At 39.0% G+C, this 17481-nt stretch overlaps 1 protein-coding gene across 6 annotated transcripts in view; it reads right to left on the bottom strand.

Annotated features, from left to right (window-relative positions):
* Positions 1-17481, bottom strand: part of MAGI2 (membrane associated guanylate kinase, WW and PDZ domain containing 2) — a 760905-nt gene that overhangs the window by 38848 nt on the left and 704576 nt on the right. For all 6 annotated transcript variants that reach the window (XM_069801726.1, XM_069801727.1, XM_069801731.1 and 3 more), the window contains 4 exons: positions 13262-13447; positions 9029-9203; positions 5906-6146; positions 4048-4191 (listed from right to left, as the gene is read on the bottom strand). In XM_069801726.1, the coding sequence (XP_069657827.1) occupies positions 4048-4191; positions 5906-6146; positions 9029-9203; positions 13262-13447 (746 nt within the window). The remainder of the gene's footprint in view (positions 1-4047; positions 4192-5905; positions 6147-9028; positions 9204-13261; positions 13448-17481) is intronic.

The following is a 17481-nucleotide window of genomic DNA, read 5'->3' as shown; positions in this document are numbered from 1 at the left end:
CAACACTGGCTGAGAATAGTTTACCAACTATGCAGGCAGAGGATGCATATGAAGAAACACTTCTTCCTGCAGACTTCTGGGTCCTTTGATGGACATTTCCTTCCCATGTCTAGTGACAGATAAATCCAAGTTAAACTAGGATGTATGCTTGGGCTTTCTGCAGAAGCAAAGTCTATGAGCCCAAATAAAAGTCTCAGTGCATGTAAAAGTGCTACAACTAAGAACGGTGTAATAAGCCTGTGAAAGTTTTAAAACTGTTTTTAAGGGAATAATTTGTCAAACCTTAAGACATGACACAGTGTCTATATAGGCTGGCAGAAAGGGATCCTTGAGGAGAAGAGCAGTATGCTGGTGAGACTGATGAACTCTGTACCACATCAACTCAACAGTCTTCAACCTTTCTGGTTCCCAGAACAATTCCACAGAAAATCAAAGTAGAAAGCTCCATCAGTCATGAAGGGCAATTAAAGACTATTTTAGATCTCTTAATCCTAAAATGGAGTGTTGCTCAGTGGATTTGTTTTGAATAAAAACACAAAGTAAGTGCCTAGTATGCCATTCCCAGTGGGAAGGAAGACCAGGATTTCTGATTGGAAATGGTGATGTGATAACAAATGTCATCAAACCTTTTTCCTCTTTCCATCAGTCTTTTCATATCCAGACAGTTCTGGCAGGGCCAGTGGAAGACTGTAATTTCTAGTGCTTACTCTATGAGTCTGTTCTCTCATCTGCTCCCAAGCTTCACCGGAGTTCATAAAAGCCTGATGATCAAACTGAAAGTGTCATAAGGATGACCCAATCTTGGTGTCACTTTCTTCATGTTGTTTCATCATTGCCTTTTTGTTCAATTTCTCTTTGCTCCTATTATTGGTATATTTTATTCCTTTCATACTTACCTTCCTCAGTAATGGGTCTACTCTATTTTCTTTTACAAGAGACAGTTCCATACAATTTCTTTATTTACATATGATTTCCTGTAATCTTAGCTTTTCTTCTTTAAATTTATACTCTGCATCTGTAATGCATAACATTTTACATGTATTTAGACCTCAGAATCTTTTGAATGTGTGCTGATAGACTTTCAGATTTTTTAACATGTGTCCAAGTGGAATATAGCTGTTGGGCTCATCCCATCACTATGGTTTTGCAGTGCCCACTAAGAGAGTACAACATGCAGACTTTGACTTGCCTATCTAGAGCTGTCTTCAGTTAGAGATTGCATTACTTCAATTATACAAATTTGTAAACCCATTAGTATAGATGTAGCTCTATTCCTTTAAAGTACTTTGTATTCTTCTATTTATTTCTGTAAAGTAGGGAGATTTGTATCAATATGAATGTGCCTTTATCGGGGCTTTTGCTGGCTATAACTAAACTGACAACAAAATGTTATTTGTGGAATACATTTACTTATTATATCTAAATGCTTTACAGGTAACGTTTCATTGTATGATCTACTTTTTTCAACGGCTTTCTGGTTTAATTTTTCTTTTCTTGGCTTGGTGAATGGGAATAATGGTGGAGTTATATGCATTTTTTCTTTCTATAAGCATGACCTGCACCTTGTGTTATCTACTTCATGTTTTTCTGTAAGGCTTCAGTTAAATCAAAGAAGGCTGTTCGAAAGGTGGAGGAAACAGGAAGCAAAACAATAATGGAGATAAGTAGATCACGAGAAGAACTATTAGCTGGAAAAATGCTCCTGATAAGATCCTACCACATGAGCATGGTTTACTACCCCCAGTGCTGAAAGCCTAGGATCAGAGAATCTGATCTTTAAAGATGATGGTATGTGAAGCAAGAAGCACTGAACAGATTTTTGCATATTTTGCTATAGAGATGCATCTGTGAAACAGAGAGATACAGAACTGCAGCAAGCAGGCTGGTGGTCCCACCCAAGAAATGGGAATGAACCTGCATTATTAACAGCCGATCTAAACTTAGGAAAGGAGATATTGGGAAAGAACTCTGCTTCCTTTGCTCATCTTCCTATATACTCTATTCCTTTCAGCAATTACTGTTTTTTGTTTTGTTTTTCTATTTTTGTTTTGAAGAAGCTGTTTCTTGAGCTTCTGGTGTCCATCAGTTACAGGTCACTGGAGATAAAAGTCTTGCAAGTTCCTAACCCATTTGTGATTGTCAGGTTAAAATGGCTGTTAAACAGGAGAATACAACACAAGACTTGGCGACAAGGCTGGAGTGTAATACTGATTCTAAAGAGCGACACCTTTAAAAGGGAGAAAAAAACCCAGTTACAACTATCTGGCCAGAATAACACTTGGCTGTGTGTTGTGGCCACATCAACAAAAAAGCTCTAAAATAAGTTATTTTAGAAAATATATTAACATTTTTCATTATAAGATACAGGACTTTTCCTAACGAAACTGAAAAAAAGCTGTGTATTTGTGTTACATGCTTTTTATATTTACGCTATTCACAGAGTGGTTAGTCTAACTTTATTCTGTGGTACTAGTTTGTTCAAATGATGCACCGAATTTAATAGGTTAGTTTTCTGCCTAATACAGGTTATTACTTGAAATGAACCCTCTCCAAAGGCATTGTTCTTCTCTTGTTCTGTAGTCTTAGTCATATGTTTCCAAATATGTGATTCCAGAGCTTATCAAAAGCACAGCTTTTCCCCCATCTTTAATCACATGGCTGCTAATGTATACCTTCCTTACGACTTTTCATTAAAGGCAACTGACTATGATAGTGCTACAGTAAAGGAAAGAATGAAAACACTCGCCAGAGAAGATATTCTTAAGTTAAAGTTCTAGCTGCAGCATGAATTCACCCTTATTTCACACAAAAAATATTGTGGCAGTATTTCTCAGTCACCAGTTGCCTGCCTGCTTGCCCCCCAGCTTCCTTGTCACAGGGATTGCTTATGCCATTGCTCCCTTATGCAAGCTCCCAGTGCCACGGTATGGCTGGTGTCTAACTGAATTCTATAATTCTACAAAATGGGCAAGTTAAGAGTGATTTGAAGCATACTAAAACTCCTGAGTTATATACTGAAAGTCTCTGATTCTATATTTAGACCAATGACAACGCTCTTTCAGTATGAAGTCAAACTTGATGAGATTGTTAGGATCGTGAAATAGAATCTGTGTAACAACCATGACATTTGAAAAATCTGCTATTACTACTCTACAGAACACAATTTCCATTGCCCATCTTTGTAGTTAAATATTGGCTCAACAAGGCTGCACTAATTAGATACATAAACAATTTTTTAAATGTTGAATCTTGGTAGTCTCTTTCATCTATGTTTTCTCCTTCTCCTTTTTGTGTACTCACTATTCTGCAAGGTATCAGCAACCTTTGATGAGTTTATACCTCCTCTGTAGCACAACTGGACAGGTTAAAACCATCTCTTTTTGATTAGGTTGTTTTTCCTACACAGAACATGTTTTTTTTTATCATGGAATTTATTAAGTGAATGCTTTTAGATTTAGTATCTGGATGCAGTGTTATTATGATTTCTACTAGTACAGGACTCAAATGCACTAAGACCTATGCAGACAAACAGTGAAAACTGATCCCTGCAAACAAGATTGAATAATATCAATAAACAAACTTAACAAACACTATGAAGGCAACTTATTAAATTAGTAAAATAACACAGACCAGGTCTTAGGTTTCATAGTTATCCAATAAGTGTCACATAGCTATCACTTTGATCCTGTGATTAGAGACATAACTGTTAATTATGCTGATATTATTGTCAAAGAAACATGAAACTTTTTGTCAGAGATTTTTAAGTTGCTTAGACATGAGTGAAAGCATAAGGAGAAAAACGTACAACACAGTAAAAGCTATCATCAACAAGAAGTAATACATTTATTCTGCAAAGAAACTACACAGACTTACTATATGTTTCAACTAATTTCTTGAACTCCTACAGAACAAGTTTGTATTATAAGAGGTATATGGCATTGGTTCTTCAAAACCTGATCAGAGATGGAAGAAATGCTTTCTCTTTGACCCCATCAGCAAAAATATCTGTAAATGTTGAAAAGAATTGTTACAATGCATTTCACTTACCCTCATCCTTCCATTTCTTATTGCTGGTCCATCTTCTGCTAACCTCAACACATACAAATCCATTTTGTACTCCCTTCCTCCTCGAATACTAAACCCAAAACCTTTGGCTCCTTTCTCCAAATCAACAGTGAAATAATCAAAGTCCTGTATAGACAAATACAAAATGAAAGACAATTAACCATATGAATGTCAGGGTATACATTCAAGAAAACGTTAAAAAACATCTCTTCAAAAGTGCATCTATGCAATTGATACGAGCAAAGGGACCTTCAAAGTATGCTTCCGCACTGACAGACTTAGGCCATTTCTGAGAAAAGACTTTAGCAAAATGTAAATGCCTCAGTTTAAACCCCCCTGAAAGGGTATCTTCCAGCAGTTGCCTGGTGCCAAAAGCTCTCTAGATGGTTTCCATGTTGTCCCTCAATACTTTCACGGCACCTGAGTGTAAGTGTTTATGTCTCTGCAGAAGTGCTGATTTGGCAAGTGAGGTAGCAGGCAGTTCCTGTATAAGCATCATCATAACTAAAAATTAGTAGAAGAGATGCCTCCTAAATTCCCATCAGAACTTAACATGATCAGCAGGCTGGACTGCATGGAGTCACAAAGTACAGCAACTCTCATCTCTTCTGTTAAAACATGTGCCTTGAGGAGGAGGTGCAAAGTAGATTTGAGTTTCACCCTTTCTGTGTCCTGCAGAGACTGAGATTCATCTTTCCAGTTTTTCCTTGGTGGACCCTAACTACCAGCCCCATAGAGGGGTCTGGGTGAGAACTTGCTCTGTTGCTTCTGATCCATTGGCAGCCAAGAGTGCAAGCACCATGGGAGCAGGAGAAAAACAAGAGCAAGGCTGGGTTGTGTAGACCAGTGGTTAGAGAATTAAACAGGAGATGGTGAGAAAGGTAGTCTAAGCATCTCTCCAGAGGCTAAGAAGCATCTTATAGGGTATCCGCATGAGGATAGGGATTCAGAATTTAGATACTGAAATGTGTAAAATTTTCAGAGGGTTCTCTGGATCCCATTTAAGAATTTGGATATTTTCATTGATACTATGTGTCTGGTTTTGAAAATACGGACATAGAAACCATCTATATATGGTTCCAGCAGATAGTGTTCAGAAGTTTACATTCTCTTATTAAATATTTTTCAGACCTCTGTTTTTTTATGCCTTTATGTAAGGAGAATGGAGGATTTTTTTGCAAGTCTGAACTTTGGGCTAAATCCTCAAACCTTCATAGCTATCAGTAAATATTTGTCATCAGCAGAGTCTTGTCCAAGGTAACATAACTCTTCATCTAAGGTTTATTTCTTTGACTTTGTAAGATCATGCCTGATGTCAAAGAGACTAGTTGCACAAGCTAGTTTCTCCTCATCGAGACTATTACCAACAGAAATGTAATTTTATCAGTCAGCATTCACATTTATTTATGAATTTATTTTATTTATTCAGATTAGATAAAAATCTTCATTTTCAACAATGCTGTAGAAATGCAGTCTGACCTAAGTACATCCACTGTTCAATGACTGTGTTATGCTCCTAGGAATAAAAAAATTCCTCTGCTGATGCAAAGGCAGCTTATTTTAGAACTTTTATTTTAACTCTCCAGTACCTTAAAAATAGCATCTATTTAACATTATAGTCACATAATTATAAATGTAGTGTTATTTGACAGATCACATAGTTCATTAATATTAATGGTCTTGAAGTAATTAGCTCTACAGAGAAATAGTAACTTAGAGTAAAACCAATACAGGTGCCTTTTTCTTCTATAATGTCATCTTTTTTACCAATTTACATGGTCTCTCCCTACAGACCCTAACGCTTTCTGGTTAGGAGTGCTCTAAGTATTTCCCTTTGTACCTGGGGCTGCCTGTACTCTGACAGAGGGTACTGCCTGGTGTCAGGCGAGTGCTGCCTGTAATCTATCAATGGCGGCTGCCTGTAGTCCAGAGGTGGTGGCTGCTGGTAATCCATCACCGGAGGGTGCCTGTAGTCCAGTGGAGGCTGTCGGTAGTCCGTTGAGGACTGCCTGTAGTCTGTAAATGGAGGCTGCCGGATATCAGGTTTCACATCCTGTCTGGCTTTTACTTCTGACCTATAACTGAAAAAGACAAAATGACTTAGTTTCAGAAAGCGGCAACACATTAAGAATATGCATTACATGCAATATTGAGGAGCGAAAGCAAATTGCCTGACTGCAAAATCGCATAAAACAAATTTTCACAGAGAAGCAAAACTTTCAAGTGTAAATAGTCGAGGCATCCAAAAACAGTGAGCGCTTTTGAAACATGGACATAAGCAATTTTCCCTCAGGTCATACTGTGCAATTTTCCAGCTCGTATCACTGAGATCAGGATTAGGCTCAAAGGGACAGGAACAGGAAAAGCATCTCGATTCCCACTTATCTTGCCTACTTGGAAGACGAAACTGCATGTGAAAACACCCACAATACTCACTACAAAATAATGCAGAAAAAAAGTGCTTTTTTCCAGAATTAAGATTTCTATAGAGTAAATGAAACATCAGTGCAGACATTTATAACCCCTCTGTTTCATTGACATAAACTATGATTATTGTGAGCTTCTTAAGGTTAAAAAAGGATACAGTCTTTGTATTAGCTGTTATCTTTTTAATGAAAGGTATTCTTTATATAACATCTGTTAATATAGTGTGGTTTTTTATTATTACACACTCCCTGTAATACTATCAGGCTACAAGCCCGTAGCAGGTCAAATCAGTAGTTATGCACAGAAATAACACAGGGTGAAAGGAAAACAAATTTGGTTAATGAGGAAGTAATAATAAGTAAAATATCGCTTTAATTGGTAACTGGTTACAGGAAGACGAGTCCTAACATTTCAAAGAAAATGTGACTTTCTGTAGTATTCAACTAGTTAATTAATTTACTCAAATGGGAAAGAGTGGCTCCCTTACCACGTGGAAATCAGTGCATAATGGCATTTCATACTTTATTTTTTTTCCTATACAGGAAATACACATTTCAGACTCTGCTTTAGTAATGGTCTGGAAGTTTTCAGTTGACCAAGCGGCCATGTATGTACACATGCAGATACATGGACACACATAGACTGTGAAAGGGATTTTGAAATGGACTTACTGATTTAAAAAAGTTACATTCTGAAAAAATGAGAGCATTGTTTTTGATCATGTTAATTTACGTATGAAAAGATAATGCAAAAAATCTAAACATTTTAAAATGTTTCAGATATGTTTCAAAACTTCATTACTTTATTAGCACAGCTATAGTATCATTATGGCAAATCTTCCTACACACTAGCTTTAATCAGCTGAATGTCTAGCCAGACACAAAAATATCAGAACTATTTCCCTTTGACTTTTACGAGAAGATGAAAATAGCCTGCTGCCACATGTTCTTTTAAAACCTGTACGTGGCATCTGTAGCAAGACCTGCATATATACATGCAATCCTGTTACTTTCTTTACTCAGTATCACGATCCTGTAAAAAGAAGACAGACAACAAACACGCTTACTGTGATACTGAGCCTTATTAATACTGAAAATAAAAATAGTAGTTAGTATTCCTAAGAGTTTTAAATATCTTACAGTATTTTGATTTTGATACAGAAACAATGACCATGGCTATATAAACAAGCTGCAATCTGACTTATAAAATCTAGTGAAAAATGATACTGTATGAACTAGAAATAATGGACCTTTTTCTGGAATAAGAATCCTTAGGCAGGTTCCCAACATATGACCACAGTTGTATCCCAGAAGATGATGCTTTTATTTACAGCTGGAGGCACTGTAATTTTTGCTAAATATGTAAATGGTGACATGAACAATTATAGCTTACGCTTTTCAGTAAAACTATTACAGAATTTCTTTTTGGAACTTTAATTAATATAGTTTAGTGATCCCCTTTGAAAATTCTGAATTCAGCAGACATTTAATACTGACTTATAACTGCACAGAGAGACTTTTGTGAGAACTTTGCATTGGATTTTGTCAGAAACATATGTCTTCTAGGAGGTGATCACTTTTGGAAAAAGTACTGAATGAAATATAAGACAAAGAAATTTACCAAGTGTGACTAATTGAGAGAAAATAATTTTGGGCAAATGAAAGTGCTACATCTGTTAAGGAAGGAGATTTAGAGGGCATAGTGTCTAAATCACAACTGAACTCAAGTATCTCCAGAAGCAAGAAGTTACAATCCTGTAACCAGCATCTACTGTTTGGGGAAGAGGGTCTTGATGAGGTATGTTGGTTACTGAAGATTAGCATAAAGACAGTCAGTGTAATCAGCCTCATTTAACATGCCAAAAATTAATCCAAAGACTAAATAGTGTTGATTGGAGATCACAGAAAGTTGTATCATCCCACAGCCTGAGTGTGCTTTTTTTATATACAGCTTTTAATACAGCTGGTCACAAAATTTCTATCCCCCTATCATTTAATTTCCATCACAGATAAATTTGTCAATGCATATGCATAAATTACACATGAGAAATCGCTGGAAAACGACACCCTATAGATAAAACCTGTTATAAAAATATATCCCTGACTGCAGAAGTCTAATGGACAAAAACCCCACACAAACCACATGTCAGATAATGAAAACAAAAAGGCCACCTCATGATCAGATACTGATATACCCGTATTTTGTAAGTTGTAGTGATATCAGATAGTATCTTAGCAATGAAATCATTAGCAAGGAATACTGCAGTGATTAGTTCCTTGGCAAGCATACGATCCTGATGGACGTTTGAGGAAGGTTGGCTAGACCTTTGTTCGTAATAACATGTTTCATACCTGAACAAGACTTACAGACCATTCTGGCATGCACAACTCATGCTCTGCGAATGCAGTCACGGGACCGTGGCTTGTCAGAGGACCCCGAGCGATGGCTCACAGCCACTTAGAAACAGCATGAAGACCCAGCACAAGGGTGTCCCGTGGTCCTCACAGGAGGCAGAGGCTGGAAGAACCGCTCTTACCTGTTTTCGTGCCCCTGCAGCTGGAGGGGCTGGGGAGGCGGTGGCTGGGCAACGGGGCTGTGCTGGGCGACGGGGCTCTGCTGCGCCAGGGGACTCTGCTGGGCCATGGGGCTGTGCTGCTGGGCCATGGGGCTCTGCTTCTCTGAGCTGGGGGCCGAGGCTGGGCTGTTCAGCTCTGCGTAATGGGAAGCTGGAGATTAAAGGCCTGTCGCAGTGCGGCATTTAATAAAGGGCAAAGGTAGACAATAATAATTTTTGGTCACACACTACCTCCGAAAATTTATGCTTTGTCATTTTTACTCTCTGGTGTTATAATTAGATTTTAAGACATCTGAACCTAATGGTATCCTTTTGATAGTCCGTGGGAATCTGAGATCTTAGTCACTTCTATAACTCCAGTTGGCACCTCCATTACTTAAAACCCAACTGAATAAGGCGAATTGCTTCCGTGTTTCATGTTTTCTTTTAAAGCCTAGAAATACTGATCATGAAATCACAGAATCGTAGAATAGTTTGGGTTGGAAAGGACCTTTAAAGGTCATCTAGTCCAACTGCCCTGCAATGAACAGGGACATCTTCAACTAGATCAGGTTGCTCAGAGCCCTGTCCAGCCAGACTGTGAATGTTTCCAGGGATGGGGCATCTACCACCTCTCTGGGCAACCTGTTCCAGTGTTTCACCACCCTCACTGTAACATATTTCTTCCTTGTATTGAGTCTAAATTTACCCTCTTGTATCTAGTCTAAATGTACCCTCTTTCAGTTTAAAACCATTACCCCTTGTCCTGCTGCAATAGGCCCTGCTAAAAGATTTGTCCCCATCTTTCTTGTAAGCCCCCTTTAAGTACTGCAAGGCCTCAACAAGGTCTCCCCAGAGCCTTCTCTTCTCCAGGCTGAACAACCCCAACTCTCTCAGCCTGTCTTCACAGGAGAGGTGCTCCGGCCCTCTGATCATTTTTGTGGCCCTCCTCTGGACCTGCTCCAACAGGTCCACGTCTTTCTTGTGTTGGGGGCCACAGAGCTGGAGGCAGTACTCCAGGTGGGGTCTCACCAGAGTGGAGTAGAGGGGGAGAATCACCTCCCTTGACCTGCTGGCCATGCTTCTTCTAATGCAGCCCATGATATAGTTGGTCTTCTGGGCTGCGAGTGCACATTGCTTTTCATTCACCAGTACCCCCAAGCCCTTCTTGGCAGGGTTACTCTCAATCTCTTCATCCCCCAGCCTGTATTGATACCCGGGGTTCCTCTGACCCAGGTGCAGGACCTTGCACTTGGCCTTGTCAAACCTCATGAGCGTCACATGGGCCCACTTCATGACCTTGTCCAGGTCCCTCTGGATGGCATCCTATCCCTCAGGTGTGTCAACCACACTACTCAGCTTAGTGTTGTTGGCAAACTTGCTGTGGATGCACTCGATCCCACTGTCTATGTCATTGATGAAGATATTAAACAGTACTGGTCCCAGTACAGACCCCTGAGGACACTGATCTCCATCTGGACATTGAGCCATTGACCACTACCCTTTGGATAAGACCATCCAACCATTTTCTCATCCACTGAACAGTCCATCCATCAAATCCATATCTCTCCAGTTTAGAGAGAAGGATGTTGTGGGGGACCCTGTCAAAGGCCTTACAGAACTCCAGACAGATGACATCTGTAGTTCTTCCCTTGTCCACTGGTGTAGTCACTCCATCAGAGAAGGCCACTAGGTTGGTCGGGCAGGACTTGCCCTTGGTGAAGCCATGCTGGCTGTCTTGAATCACCTCCCTCTCCTCCATGTGCCTTAGCAAAGCTTCTAGATATTCAAAATACTTTTCATTTTGAGAGAATGAACAATTTTATTGCTTTCACCACTGTTACGGGATGACAGACTGTTGTCACAAAAGCTAAAGCACTGGTGTGCTTGTGTTAGCTCCTGCTGTCTTTGAGATCAACAAGCATTTCCTATCTTTTTTAAATCTTTGGGAACTGTGCACAGTAAACCCAATCTCAATAAATTCTGATTAACCAGCTAAACCCATGTTTTATTTCACTGCATTGTGCCAAATGACCAGGGTTTCACATAGTAACACTGCAGAAAACCAGAATCCTTCTTTCCAAACAACATAAAATTCAAAAAGACAAAGAGGCTGGGGTAGGAAATTTGGCCTTGTGACCTTGTTACAAATATAGGATGCCAATCCTCCTTCAGGCTTCCCACTGCACTTGGAGGAAGACACATTTGGCACTGAGCTCACATTGAATATATTTCTCCCGACACACTGGCACAGTTATGCTGCTCATCACTTACCTATTAAGAAGTGTAAATGAGAGATACTCCACCCACAAGAGGAGAGAGCACTGCAGAAGTAATTGCTCATGCACTATCAACAGCAAAGGTACATGTTATATTTTTTTTTATTCCTGCTTGCAACAGAATCAGTGAGGCCAGTGTGGCATGGTGCAAAGTATCCAGAATGGACATGCGTATGGCTCAGCATCCCTAACAGCAATAACTATACACGATCCAGATCTTGCCTAGTTTTATATTTGAATCTAGTTTGTATTTTGAATGATTTTTATTTTTTATTTTTTTAACACTTAAGTTTGTCCCCTATGACTGCACATTTCTAATGGCTCTCTACTTAATTTATGCTCATAATTATTTTAAAAATTTTGGCTACTTTATTAAAAATCTTTTCAATTTAGACTTAATTGTTAAAAAAGCTTGTATATTTGCACTTAAAACACTCCTCATGCAGGCATAAGCAATACTTGTCTGTGTAATTACTGTGCTTAAGGCTTTAATCACCCATTTTGCATCTGTGACTCTCTTTTGTATTGCAAAGTTTCAGACAGGAAGATTGGGAATGTTGCCCCTCATTTCTACATTACTCTTATAACTATGGATGAACTAGTCAAATCATAAGCTGCTTCTAAAACTGCTTTGCATTTATATGGTATTTTTCACCTGAAAGTACATTACAGAGGTATTAGATTTTTTTCCTAATTTTGTAAGCTGGGAAGCTAATTCATCAGAAGCCAAATGAAGTGTCCAGTGTCACACAGTCACACAGGGAAGCCATGCCTTGGGCACAAATCATTTCTCACCACTAGCACCTGAGAACATCTCGTAGCATTGCATCTCAGATGCACCTCTGCTTGCTTTCTAATTTAAGGTATCCATCCCTAACACTGAACTATTAGCCATTTGCTAATATGAATTAATCTGGTTACCAGGGAGGCCTAAATAAGCTGCACAGACTACACGCAGCATCACACTTGTTTGTAGATGTTTGAAAAACTGACCTCCAGTGATTATACAGCAGCTCTTTGGTCTGAATTCTGAACTTGTGTATGTCTGTGGTTTTTCCTTCACTGCATTCATTTAACAAAGTAGCTAAGTTCCCCCAGCTGCAGTCCATGGCCAGTGTCAGACCATTTCCTTGTCCCATTGCTGGATGCAGCAGCAGAAGGTGAAGGTCATCTAACTGGAGCATGGATAATTAAGCAATTACGTTACTTGCTGTGTGACATTCCTAGCTCTAATGGTATTTGTTGCTGAGATATAAAGCCACAGTCTCATTAATACAGTACAATTCATACACCAGTATGGCACATGCCTAAACTAAAAAAAGCCCTGAAATCAACCCCAAACCCCATGAAACCAACATCAAAAAAGATCTTCACTGATTAGTTGTGGAGTAATGACCAGAATAATGAGTCTGTCCCCTTATCCTCACCCTACAGGTGAGACAATTTAGGGTTCAGTTCTTTCTTGGCTTGTACATTTATAGTGATACATGTGGAGGAAACTATCAAATCTGAGCTCTTCATACACGTCACTTTTTGTCAGAGGTGGCTGAACATGCCTGGTGACAACCATTGCAGTGTCTTGTGAGTCACTTTGCCAAACTTTGGTTTGGTTTACAGCAGGATATAAGGGAACAAACTCAAAACTCTCTTGTAGGGTGCTTTTCCAAATTCTTCCAAACGTCATTAACACTGACTCTCTGGTACTCAGCTCTCTCTCAGGTTTCTCCAGATTTTCTTTAAATACCCCTTTCATAACTAGAAACCTCTTCAGGAATTAAGATATTATTCGAGCTGGTTCTAAGGCTGTAATTTTGGTGTGCTGTACATTATAGCTGAGAAGGCGAAACAAAAGATGTTCTTTCAAGCAGTGACATAATTCAAGCTAATTGCAGGCCACTTAAAATTTTCTTCTTGTTTTTAAGGGCCATTGACTTACCCTCCTGAGGAATGATGCGAAGAGTTACACTGAGCCCTGCGTCTTTAATTAGCTTCACAATATCTGCATGAGGCATGTTAATAATAGACTGGCCATTCACAGCTAAGATCCGGTCTCCAACTTTAAGTTTTGCACAGCGATCCGCAGGACTTCCATCAATTATCCGCCCTATTTTATGGGGTACAGCTAGACAAGGAACAATAGTCACAGTTAACATAGGCTGAAACAAGTGGTGATGTTCACAAGCAAAAGAAGATTAGTTCATTTGGAAGAAAGTTCTATATGAATTAAAACCCAGCTTGTGTACAAACATGTAAGAATATAAATTCTTATACAACGTCATTTGCATTAACACAGTACAGGTGTCACTAAAGATTTAGAATCCAGATGTGCGCATATACATGGCATATACATATGAAGTCCAAAATCAATTTACAGTTCAGCTGTTTTGCAAACCTGGCACGTAACAAGGTAATAAACAGATCAAGAGAACAATAAGGCATTAAAACAGTGAAGGGGATAAATTTGCACAATAAGTAGTAGTCATAAATTGCCTCCTACCTCCTAGTTTACAGAATTTCTTTATTTGTATGTTGCAATAGGGGCACTACAAACACAATTTATTTTATATACAAATAGATGTTATTACTGAAAATGCTCAGGGTTCACTAAATTGTTCTCCTCCTCCATTCAAATATGTTAATTGATAAATAGAAATCATACTAAAGATTTATTGAGATGTGCAGCTTTCTAATTAGATACATGCCAGCATGAATTTACAGTTAATTATGAGTGTATAGACACATTTACTACATCAAATAGACACCCGCCCCCATTTTCAAAACATTACAGATCAACTCTGCTTCTCCTTTTGCTCTTCTCTGTGGTTCTCCACCTTTCTGTGCACTCCACCCATTCTCTCGTTCTGTCTTTTCCCTCATTTTCCACCGAATTTTCTAAATATTACTCTTGATCTTCCTCCCAGTGTTTCTTCCCTATTCTCTGGTTTTTAACTAAATGCATACGCTATAGCTGACTCTTCTTTTGTCTCTATCTAGGTTCCCCAAAGAGCATGCTATTTTTCTTTCTCTCTACTACTCATAAATACGCTCATCACAATTAAATTTGACTACATATTCTAATAATATGTTAATGGTGTCTGAGTATTCCTCACCAATCCCACACTTCAGTCTTGGCAAACTTAGCACAAAGCTGCTCACCCTCACTATCCACCTGCAACTGGTGTTTAAACCCAGTTGTGGTTTTTTTGTTTTTGTTTTTTTAAATATTATATCCTCAAAATTCTAATATCTAAAGAGAACTTGGAAAAGCTGAAAGAAAAGATTAATCAAACTTTCTTGGGGAAACATCTAGGCTATTAATGCTCATATAAAGCAAAGCTCTAACAGGAGATGTGTTTAGAATACTCCATCACTGCAGAACAAATTTCTCAGCCCTCTGATAAACATTCCCTGAAGGTGATGGTGACAAACACAGATTGCACATTTCATGCAAAGTCACAATACACATACCTCAAAGTGACTTTTGTTTCTAGTATGGATGCAAGTGTTGTTACAGTGTTAAAAATTAATTTTCTGAGAACTATAAATATAAGTGGGTACTTTGAAGTACAAGCCATAATCAGACTGCATGCTTCTTCACCACTACAGTTCAAGCAAGAATATAAATTAAGTGATGGCTTTAGTAATATGGACACAACTAGTGTACTTCAGAAATGTCTTGCTGCTTAGGAAATAAGCACCTAATTTATGTTACAATGTCTAAACCTTTATATACTAAATACGAACAGCTACACTTTGTACAAAAATTGCATTTATTTTGTCCTTGATGCAGATGTATAACTGCCATGCATGCATATCAGTAAGTAAACCACTAAAAGAGTAACCTGACACTGAAACAGTTTACATTCACACAAAGCCTTTTGCATCAAATCAATTCTTAAAGCGTCACCAAGAATCATTTAAGCTAAGACTAAAACGTGCCTGTCTCTGGTATACGTAATAAATGATCTGTCTGAAGTTACCATGTCTGTACCACACATCAGTAGATATCTGAAAATGAGACTGTCTTATATGAAAGAGCAAGAAATTTAGTAGGAAGAAAGAAGGGAAAGTATTATGGCCAAGATGCCATAGTTAAAATTCCCATCCTTGCCATTTCTAACCCTAAAGAAGATGTTTTTGCTAGTCTAAATAATTGAGACATCATTTCAGTAGTGGGGGTGTGGGGTTGTGGGGGGATGTGGGGGGAAATCCTATTAATTTGCCAGAACAATTTTTGTTGGATTTCTTGCACCTGACAAGTGAACAGAGCAGGTGTCTGATTCTGCTCCAGATCCTGAGAAAAGGGAAGGGAGGGAGTAAGAGGAGGAACTTTGTATTTCATTTTTTCTTTCTCTTAAGCCTAATGGCATTTACCTTCCTGATAAAGGTATCTACTCTAAATGTTTTGGTATCGCTGCACTCCCTTCATGCTGCTGTGCCATGAAACGGTCCAAAGTGGGTGACCATCGGAACAAAGCTTGTGTCTGTCAGGGTACCTTTTCTACTGCACTTTGGTTTTTGAGGATTTAATGCTCCTCTTCTGAGGTTGTATTGGTGCAATGTGTTGTCATATGATCCTGCTGCAGAGTGGGGTGTAGAAAGCTTTTGCAGAAGGAACTTGAATCTCTATCAGATTCTGCAAAGGAGACCACCAGTATGCTATAACAGGGTTTTATGGGCAAATCGAGTGAATTGCTAATGAACTCACAGCCATTCAGCAGAAGCTGGTTTCTGTGCATTTCCAGATAATATGAGGAGAAGTTTGTCTCCTGGCTCCTTCTCTCCCAGTAATATCCCAAGGTGTTTCTCATCTCTGCTTGGTCTTCCCAGTGGAGCTATGCCTGAGTCTCCTCCTAAGCCACAATATCCTGGCCACCATGGTCCCTGCTGTTGCCCTGGGACGGAAGGATTTATTTAAGGATTTATTTACAAGCATGGGTGCTTCTAAGGGATGCAGGTTCTCTGACGTGCAGGTTGTTCATGAAAATATGCACATGTTAGAATATGTTAGAAAACTTTTAAGAGCCTTTGGTCTGAAATACTTACTATGAAGCGATAAGAAGGAGCTACTCTCATAGGAGATTAATTACGTAAAAGCTAAGGAACAAAGGTAGAAATGAACTGTGAAATTCCAAAATGGAGAATTTTTATCATTCAGAACGGTCACATCTAAAACAGGCATGGAAGAGCTGTGAAACTGTCAGTACTGAGTGGGTTGACTGAAGTGGCAGACAAGATCTCACGAAAAGAAACGCAAGATGATGCACATGGGAAAAAAATAACCCTGTCTGAGCTTAAGCAGAGATGAGCCCTAAATTAATTATTACCACTCAAGAGATCTTGAAATAAGTGTGCCTACTTCTCTAAAAACATAAACTGAGTAAAACAGTAAATAGAATTTTAAGAGTTAGAAAAAGAATAGCAAATGAAACAAACTATTGCTAGTTACTACTGTGCACCTAAAGTCTGAATATTGCTGATAGTTTCAGTACCCTCATCTCAAAAATCATAGCACTAAACTAGCAAAGATTCAGACAAAGACAACATGGCAGTGAGAAGCAGAAGACAGCCTCTGCTCAAAGGAGCAGTCAGTCCATGAACTCGCTATCGGCAGCTTGGAGAAGAGAAGGTGGGGCAACCTTCTGGAGGGCCAGAAGAATGGAAGGATTCAAAAAAGGCATTAGACAAATTCACAGGGGTGGAGCCACTGCTGATTAAATCGGAAAGTCCTGGTTGTGAAAGCTGAGGAGATGCCTGGGGAAGGTCCCTGTCTGCTGTACGTGCTGTCCTCTCTGCCACGGGTCATGGCCAGGGACAGCGCGGGGCTGCGGGGCTCTTTGGTCTCTCCCAGCATCACAGGTCTCTTCTTGGGAAGAAACTTTCCATGTTTGGCATTTAATTAGGGCTTTGTCAACACATCATCTTTTTTCTTAAATTGCATCTTCAGTGCTTTATTTTTATCTAAGCAGAGTATTTATTAATGTAACCTTTTAAAGGAAGTCCCAGATCACTTGACTGGTAGTAAATAATTCCACTCGCCCTTAAAAATTTTTACTAATCTATTCACACCTCTTTTAAAAATTCACCACAAGCTGTTCTCCAAACATGTACATTTTAAACAGTGGCAGCATGTGCCTGGATTAGACTCTGCAGAGA

The sequence above is a fragment of the Haliaeetus albicilla genome, chromosome 14 (assembly GCF_947461875.1).
Source record: "Haliaeetus albicilla chromosome 14, bHalAlb1.1, whole genome shotgun sequence".
Lineage (NCBI taxonomy): Eukaryota > Metazoa > Chordata > Aves > Accipitriformes > Accipitridae > Haliaeetus > Haliaeetus albicilla.
Note: the sequence above shows the minus strand (reverse complement) of the source record. Positions and strands in the feature narration are given on the sequence as shown.